At 38.9% G+C, this 9841-nt stretch overlaps 1 protein-coding gene across 1 annotated transcript; it reads right to left on the reverse strand.

Moving 5' to 3' along the window:
- Positions 1-302: 302 nt before the first annotated feature.
- On the reverse strand, positions 303-1781 carry LOC110386022 (chymotrypsin-like). Its single transcript, XM_038010574.1, has 2 exons — positions 1365-1781; positions 303-449 (listed from the first exon to the last, which is right to left on the reverse strand). Exons 1-2 carry the CDS (start codon positions 1779-1781, stop codon positions 303-305), a joined length of 564 nt encoding a protein of 187 aa, XP_037866502.1.
- Between the last annotated feature and the right edge of the window lie 8060 nt (positions 1782-9841).

Genomic DNA, 9841 nt, shown 5'->3' on the forward strand with positions numbered 1-9841 from the left:
TCGACTGTCGGTTGTGCTATGTAGTTAATTACCCGAGGATGTTGGCAATTCTAGAGACCCAGTCAGACCATTGGCTATGAAGAATGGGCACTGTTCGAAGTTCGTTAAAATAAATTGTTTTTACTGGTATTCAGCGCAAATCTTGGCGTCGGTTCATAGTATAATTGCGGAAATGCATTGTGGATGAAAACTTTGGTTTCATGGCGGATGTTGCGAAGATAAAAATAAAGATGAGGAGATTCATCAATATTATTGAATTCCTCGGAGCATTCTTCATAAAGTATTTTTTTTTTTCTTGAAACTTACAGGGCAACGGGGCCATTATGATTATTTACGCTGCAAATGATGCCATTAAGTGCGGTATGTCTGAGAATTTGAGAACATGATTTTCTGGTCATAATCTTCTCTCTAGCTTCTTGAAGGTAATTCGTCGCGATCTGTTTCTCTTCCTACAATAATGTGGATTGTTAATATTATAGTGAATATGTGTTAAAATATAATTATTTATGAACATGCAACAACATCTTTCTATATTAGCTTGGTTTTAGAGTAAACGCTTTGCCCATTGAGAAACGTAAGTTCAACCCCGTTAAAAAGCCAAGGAAACGCTATAAAAAAGAAATGAGCGCTTTGGAAAACCATGGCTGGATTATATCCACTGGAGCTTGCAGATTGTTTATTTGGAATTAGAGGGTTCTTCCGAAAAGACCGCTCACTGAACGAATTAAACTCCAATCGATGTACGATGTCCAATAGATGTAGGTAGGTATATGCGAAAAGATATATTAATTGAATTTAAAGTTTAGATGGGCCCTCCCGAGTTAAAAAGTAATATGGGAGAACATTCCTTCAATATTCAGATTGTAATCTAAAAATGTTTTTATTTATTGCTTAGATGGGTGGACGAGCTCACAGCCCACCTGGTGTCAAGTGGTTACTGTAGCCCATAGACATCTACAACGTAAATGCGCCACCCACCTTGAGATATAAGTTCTAAGATCTCAGTATAGTTACCACGGATGCCCCATCCTTCAAACCGAAACGCATTATTGCTTCACGGCAGAAATAGGCAGGGCGGTGCTACCTACCCGCGCGGACTCACAAGAGGTCCTACCACCAGTACGATGTCCAATAGATGTATGTGCGAAAAGATATATTAATTGAATTTAAAGTTTAGATGGGCCCTCCAAAGATAAAAAGTAATATGGGAATGCTTGACGAGAACATTCCTTCAATATTCAGATTGTGATCTCAAATATTCTTGCTGAACAGTATTGATACGCTACACATATGCGTTGTGCAGAAATTGTATTGATTATCTTTCCTTAACACCAACAGTGCGTAAGAGGCAAGGGAATACTTACATTAACAAATCCCCAGCCGGAAACGTAAGCTTCTTCGTCATACGGTGGGTATTTCATGAGCGCAACTCTGCTGCAGTTCGCGCTTAGCTTTAACTGTGTTTTTAGCAGCACCAGCGCTATATCATACACCGCTGATTCGCTGTCATGGCCAGAATGTATTGCGTATTTATGACCCGATGACGTTATACCTAGATCCTTGTTCTCGTGGCCGGTGTGAATTAAGATTCCTTTAATAATACCATTTCCGCAACACTTCAAGCAATGTGCCGCTGTCATGACTATGTTTTGAGTGATTATCGAAGCACCGCACCTCCAATTACTGACTTCACCGTCTAGAAGGCAACTGGTCCCCATAAACGCTGCATGGGGCTGCCTCTCTATCTTCACGTGTTCACCATCAATGATGAACGGATCCATTTTCCTGTCACATGCTATCAACGGTAGTAATGACAGTATAATAATAGCCTTTATTGACATACTCGGTCTGACTACGGAATTCGCTGTGTTTACCAGGATTGCGTTAGCGATCGAAGTTAATTACAGTATCGGCGAAAATGCAGGTAATTGCAGCACATAATTTTTTAATGCGTATCGCTAATGAATTGAAATTAATTTGATTGTAAGCTGTGCTGGTGCAACTTCAGAAATAGTCGTCGACTAAGAAATAAGACTCCCGGCGTACTACCATATCAAGCGATGCTACTATATCTGTGGTCATATCTCGCAGACGGATATTAATTTTATTAAGGGTACAAATGTTAAACGCATTGTTTCCACGAAAACTTACATAATAAAGGCATTGCGGAATTAAAATTAAACCTTGTTATTGATGTTAGATATCACAAAGCACGATATCACGAAGTAGCCATGTGCTCGTGTTTGGTGGGCGGAACGGGATAGCCGATTTTTCTACCTCATGTATCAAGGTGAGTGGCAGTAGTTACTTTGTGGCGTCTATGGGCTTCACTCAACCGTACCACGTAATATAGGTGATCCGTAATCATTCGTACATCCATCTATAAAGAAGAACTTAGAAAAAGGATTGAGTACGACTGGAGCTATGAAACGTTTTTCATATTAGTGGATTAAATGCTTTATGTTTATTTGCCTTGTTTAAAACTATGTCCTCCTTAAGCTATTGTCCCTAGCCCCTCAAAATTAATAGCGTTTTATTCAGTCTCGTTTTCGTAAGGAGACCTTTTTTGTTTCCTACCTAAGCTGATAGCCTTGAGAGGCTATTTCAGCGTAACCTTAAATAGTAGGTGAGCTCACGGGATTCAAACCGGAGTAATGCTAGCACTGACCTAACTGCCTACCTGCTAGCTGCTAGCAAGAGCAATGCTTCGCAGAATCTGCCACCGGATCAGTGGGCGAGCATCTACCGAGCAAAGACATCCGTTTCCATCAAAACATAAATATATGTTCGAGTTGTAATAGCAGTTTTACTTCCTTATTTCCTTTAACTCTTACAGTAAAAACCTCTCATTATCGTAAAAAAATAAAGGTTTTGGACTGTCCACTGCACGAAGGCACTCGTTTCCCTCAAAACATACTTTTGAATATCTACTCATATGACGGTTTTTCGTTCTTATTTCGTTAAACTTTAGCAGCAAAAACATTTGCTTTGTTAATGTTACTCGACGATTGTTATGTCATTAAAATATGTATTTACGTCTTTGTTGCAAAAATATAATTATAGTAGAAGTACCTACGCTTGAAGACGCGTAGTTGACTTGTAACTATACTGAGACCCTTAGAACTTATATCTCAAGTAGGGTGGCGCATTTACGTTGTAGATGTCTATGGGCTCCAGTAACCACTTAACACCAGGTGGGCTGTGAGCTCGTCCACCCATCTAAGCAATAAAAAAAGTTGGATATTCATTGGTTTTCTGAATAAAATGTAGTTTTTCAAGCACCATCAACGTAAACGCTTTTTTTTAGTGCTTAGTTGTGTGGATGATCTCACAGCCCACCTGGTGTGAAGTGGTTACTGGAGCCCATAGACATCTACAACGTAAATGCGCCACCCATCTTAAGATATAAGTTCTAAGGTCTCAAGTATAGTTTTACAACGGCTGCCCCACCTTTCAAACCGAAATGCATTACTCTTTCACGGCAGAAATAGGCAGGGTGGTGGTACCTACCCGTGCGGACTCACAAGAGGTCCTAACACCAGTAATTACGCAAATTATAATTTTGCGGATTTGATTTTTATTACACGATGTTATTCCTTCACCGTGGAAGTCAATCGTGAACACTGGTTGAGTACGTATTTCATTAGAAAAATTGGTACCCGCCTGAGATTCGAACACCGGTGCATCGCTCAACGCGTATGCACCGGACGTCTTATCCTTTAGGCCACGACGACTTCAACGACGAATTTACCACTGGATAGGAATCGCGACCCGCCGAGAAGATCCGGCGAGAAGAGGGCTGATGCATGGGTTAGGTTGCACGTCGAACTCTTTGCCGAGTTCTACGAGTACGATTACCAGGATCCCTAAGGCTGCTCCTAGTGTTAGAGCTGAAGGCATCTAATGCTAGAGTTATTGGATCTGAAGGATCTGTAAGGACGTGTCTAGGGCGATGACGGTGACTGGCTCTTGCGTGATCAGAATTCGGAGAGTAGTCAGCGGCGGCAACGATAAGGCGATTATCATCACGAATAGTAGAAGTACTTACGCTGAAGATGCATAGTTGGATATTCATTGGATTTTCTGAATAAAATGTAAAGTTTTTCAAGCGACATCAACGTAAGCCTTTTCTATCTCGTCTACTCTACACAGGCAAACGAAGGGTTGCGCTACGGCTACTTGAAATATGAGACTGGTGTCATGAGTTTAAACGAAAAGTGTAATAAAATTAAGCAGAATCAGTACGGCGGTAGCAGTTTAACAAGACTACCATCTGATTGTTGTTTTGAAAGAACTTGAGAAACCAAAGCCAGCCATTTAAAAAAATGAAAATAACATTAATGTAACCTTAAAAAACTTAGGTTGACAAAATAAAACAAATCAAATAACTATACTTGAGACCTTAGAACTGATATATCAAAGTGGGTGGCGCATTTACGTTGTAGATGTCTATCGGTTCCAGTAACCACTTAACACCAGGTGGGCTGTGAGCTCGTCCACCCATCTAAGCAATAAAAAAAACAAAAAAAAACAGTTATTATATTTTCTGCAAAAAACTGTTACAATAAATCAGTATACTTTTATTACAATAAACCTTTCAATTATCAAACCTGGTTCGCATTCAAAGCATATCAACCACGCCTTTGACATTTACGAGGTCAGTCCTTAACAAAAGCAATCTATTCATTGCAAAGATATTGCCTAGTTTTAGAGAAAATCTGATACAGTCCTCAGTAAGCTGTTTTCTGGCAATTACTTGTAGACTACCTAAATTATTACCTTCAAATAATTCGGAACAGCTCATAAAATTGTTTTCTGCAAATTGTGATAATCGCAATTCAGTAAGTTTATATTAAGATTCAATTTCCACACTCTAATCAATATATGTACACCGTTGAACAAATTAAAATTATAAAATGCACCAATTCAAGAATGAGTGCGCACCTTTACAAGTTTGCCTGAAAATCAATAGTAGGTACCTACGTTGAATAATTAAAACAATTAAAATGACAATTGGTCCCTCCGGAATCCGGTTACTACACTGTTGAAGGTTTTTTATATTCACATGTTTGACCGCACAAACTATGTATTGACATTATTATATTTCAGGCAAATAATTTATTAAATAAAAAAGAGAACATAATATTCCTAAATAACCTAAAAGTACATGTTATTATCCGCAACACGCTTCGTCAGATTACAGAAATAGAGTTATCAGCAACATGCTTCGTCAAATTCCATACTAACAGTAGACACAAAAATCATATATAGTATCTTCTTGTTGGTAATTTCTGTTTCTTTTTAAGAGGAGATTTGTCGTCTAGTTTTACGACGAGCCAACACGATGTTAACTCACCTTGGCAGGCAATGGTCTAAGATTAGTTAGTTATTCAGCGTCGGAATTAGTGGGACGATGACACGGCACAATCTCGTATGTGGATGGTGAATTAGTAATAGGGCCTCAAAGATACCGAGGTTACATAAGGCGACATCGTTTGATTTAAGAACGGATTACTATTAAATAAAACTAACTGGAATACGAGTAACATCCAATCTGTTATTAGCCTAATAGTTGGTTTCTCGTAAAATATTATCTTAGAAAAATATAATCGACTTAACACACAGCAACTATATGTGTAAGTCTTCAACTGTACCACTACCTTGAGCTGGTATATTACAAAATATAAGGAAGCAGTTTTGTCTACGTGTATTGGTATTATCAAATAGCAGCATTACACTGGCTAAGATAAACAACTGCTATTTATAAGTCGCTTATAAGTTTACAGGATGGTTTAGATAACGGTCGATAGTCTTCCGAGATTTATAGCTAAAGCCCAGGGGTAAGTACTGTCGAGTACCTACGCTACTTAGCTTGAACACCAACACTAACGATTTAATGACCCGTTGGACTAAAGAAAACATTTCTACATCTGCTGGTGAGTAAATATTTATTGATTTCTTTGATTCGTTTTTAAATATGCGAGAAGATTAGATTTAGTAAAGTCAAATTTAACTACATTTTTCCAATTGTTTATGCTATTACAGATTGATTGAAAGGCAGTGATTGTGGAACATATTCCCTATATAACCTCATAGTGTCCTATGATTGTACTTTTTGAAATATAAAAGCGTTATATAGACCTCTGTAGGATACCTTCCAAATTATATTTGTGTAAATGAATTAAATATTCTCTGAGTAAAATCGCTGTAACATCTATGTATACGGATGTTTGTTGTTATGCTTACGGGCGGCTGTGAGAAATTATTTCGTGTTACTGAAACTTAATTTTATTAATAAAAATATATTTATCAGTTTAGCTACTCACTAGAAGTTCATTGTTAGTTTAGTTTGGTTGGGTTAATGCTTCGTAAATACATTAAAACAAACCGAAGTGGCAATAAACATTATCAAGATGTTGCTTTATTCGTGGAAGTCCAGAGAAGGTTTAAAAGGTAAATAAATATGAAAATGCTCGGAATTAAATAAAAATAACAATTTTGTTTGTCCTTTGATGTGTCTCCCATAGGACGGATTCCTTTTGTCTTTTATTTATCGATTGAGGCACTACGAAGTCTGCCGGGTCAGCTAGTACGAAATAAAACGGACCTTTAATTGCAAACAGAAATGTCCCTTAAACCAAACATCCTTTCACCCTTCGATATGTATTGTTTATTGTTTTTTTTTACTTACATTTTACGTTTTTCTTTTAAGGTCTTTACGGTACATTTAGTGTTCAGTGAGTCATTACGGATCCTCCCGGTCCATTAACGGTGCTTTTAGGTACCTCAAACACCAGTCACCGTCCTCGTCGAACCCGTCGCTTGCGACGAAGGGCTCGACGAGTGAATTAACCCATAGACACAGCCCATTGAGTTTCTCGCCGAATCTTCTCAGTGGGTCGCGTTTCCGATTAGGTGGTAGATTCTACGAAGCACTGCTCTTGCTAGGACCAGTGTTACAACACTCCCGGTTTGCGTGAGCTCACTTATACCTTAAGGAGAAGCTGAAATAGCCTGTCAAGGCTATCAGCATAGGTAGGAAAAAAAAATGATTGACCGGAATTGTACAAAAGTTAGGCACGTGGTTCTTGTACGCCATCTTGAAAATCAAAGTATATACTGCATTTGCAAAAAGTTTCAATGATTTGATTAAAACTAAAATAATTTTACTATTTAATGTCGGGTTTTTTATTAACATTTTTTCTAATGTTTCAGTTCTTCCAGTATTTGTGGTCCCGGACGACCAAATTATTATTCCTCGATATTAGAATGAATTACCTTAAATTTTGTAAATAAACATGTACTTTTTTTTGCACACACGAAGAAGTAACTGTATTTTAAGGTCTGGCAGTTTGTTCGAATGTGAATGTCGAGAATATAATAAATAAACTAATAAACGAAAGATGAAACTGTATTTTTTTTTTACTACGACTCGGTAAAGCCGAAGGTAGCACATTGAGGAATATAATGCATTAATTCAACTGTATCTATGATTCATGTCAACATCGAGGGGAATACGCCTTGAGCTGCACGTATAGAAGGTCCTACTAAATTACTTTTTTCACAGCCTACCTGATGGTTAGTAGTCATGGTCGCACATGGACATTATCAATACCAGAGACACGGGGCCAAGTCGGTGTCTACTGCTTTATACTCCGCAAGCCTTGCTTGAAGATGGTAATGTCATAGCAGTCGGGACGGCAGGAGAAGTTCATTCTAGAGACGCATACTTTGAATTAAAAAAAAATCTGGAAACGCCCTGCTTAACGTAGCGATTCCAGATACTACGGATGAACTCTGCTCTGGCGGCGACAGGTGCGATGGTAAAGAGGAGATGAAGGATGAATTCCTGAAAGATTAATTCCTCAGAGCTTTCCTTATGGAACGGTACAAAATACAGAGAGAACCGAAGTCCCTACGTAGATCCAGAGCCTCCAAGCGATCCGCGAGAACGAGATTATTGACAATTCGAATGTCTTTCTTCTGTATGGAGTCAAATGGAAGTAGTTGGTACTTGGGAGCCCCAATTCAAAGATGGATCACGGCCAGACCAGACTTGTGCTTTGTGAGGCAGTAAGAGGAATACTCTTTTTAAATTTATTATTAGTAGCGCATTATTAATAATTTGAGTTGACTTTACCAATGGCTATAACCCATAAACGACGGTAGTCACTTTCCGGCAAGTGAGCCGATGTGTCATTATTTAGTAAGAACAACACATTATTCTATAAAATAACCACGTACCTGTTTAAATGCATCTAAAAACTTGAAGCTTGATGCCATGAAAATTATGCTAAGAGGTTAGTGACAGTATTAACAGTTCTCAAACTATGGGATAATAATAAGAATAATAATAAATAAGAACTATGTACTAAGATATTTTATTTATTATAGTTATTGCAACTCAATTCCATAACTTTTTGTACGATCCAATCGTAGTGATATCCGGTGTCTGTATATATGGTGTAGTAAGCTGAATTGTGTAGGATCTTGGACGCGACCACGCCCACCTGAATGAAGCCCCGCACGACTAGGGCACTGCCAGAGTCACCTCTAAAAGAAATAACATGTAATGGAAATATATAAAGACTAGCTGTACCCGTCCGCTTCGCTGGACATTTTTCTCCCCTCCCCACAAAGATTCTCATCATTAACACCCCCGCAACTGGTGTAGGGAGTCCAACACTCATATAAATATTAGCCTATACATTAACTACATGTATTTTCTACATGGATACCAAGTTTCAAGTCAATCGGATGCATAGTTCAGTTATAACGGAACATTCGTAAAAACCACTGTAGATTTATATATTAGTATAGACAGTGGCAGATTAAAGGTCCAGAGCGCCCAAGGCAATAACTCTATCGGCGCCCCTGTACCGGCCATAAATGAACATCATAATACTATAAATTTTAACTAGTTGTTTTTGCAATTACGATGACGTTGTATCATCAAACCCTAGACTTTAGTTTACCAAGACCCTTGTACTTACGCTAATGCGCGAATGAAATACAAACAAACCGGCAATATTGCATAATACGAGTATATCGATGCTTGTGCAATATAATCTATTATAGATTTAGAATATAGATCATCATTTAGTTCTTAATCGTCGATATACTATTTTATTTCTTTATTTAAAAATTCTGAGCTCGCGCGCCCCTCGTAACTACACGCCCCTAGGCACGTGCCTATTTTGCTTTACGGATAATCCGCCTCTGAATATAGATTAAGTAGATAAAATGTAACGGAACGAAAGAAATTGCCTAATTAATGGTGTAGATACCCGTGTATAATAGCTATTTTTGTCGACTGTCGGTTGTGCTATGTAGTTAATTACCCGAGGATGTTGGCAATTCTAGAGACCCTTTTTTTTTTTTTTTTTTCCTGCCTAAGCTGATAGCCTTAGAGGCTATTTCAGCGTAACCGAGCTAGTAGGTGAGCTCACGGGGCTCAAACCTGATGACGTTGCTAACACGAACCCTAGCAAGAGCCGTGCTTCGCAGAATCTACCACCGGATCGGAAACGCGACCCACTGAGAAGATCCGGCGAGAAACTCAGTGGGCTGTGTCTGAGAGTTAATTTACTCGTCGAGCCCTTCGTCGCAAGCGACGGGTTCGACGAGAACGGTAACCGGTGCTTGAAGTACCTAAAAGCACCGTTAGTGGATCGGGAGGATCCGAGATGACGTGTTTTGGGCGACGTCGACTGCTTTCCATTCTGTCCGCAGGATCGGGAATGTAGTTACCGGCGGCCACGATGAGAGGGTTCTCGTGTCGTGCCGCTTTATCGAAGTGGCGCAACGACGCCGACTGAAGATACTTACTGATGGACTCTAA

This window comes from Bombyx mori, chromosome 4 (assembly GCF_030269925.1).
Source record: "Bombyx mori chromosome 4, ASM3026992v2".
Lineage (NCBI taxonomy): Eukaryota > Metazoa > Arthropoda > Insecta > Lepidoptera > Bombycidae > Bombyx > Bombyx mori.

What these genes read in the sequence shown, in the direction of transcription:
- LOC110386022 (XM_038010574.1), bottom strand. Translation starts at nt 1,781, where the DNA reads ATGGATCCGTTCATCATTGATGGTGAACACGTGAAGATAGAGAGGCAG. An exon ending in CCGGCTGGGGATTTGTTAAT is followed by an intron (nt 450 to 1,364) that starts GTAAGTATTCCC and finishes ACATTATTGTAG; the next exon opens with GAAGAGAAACAGATCGCGAC.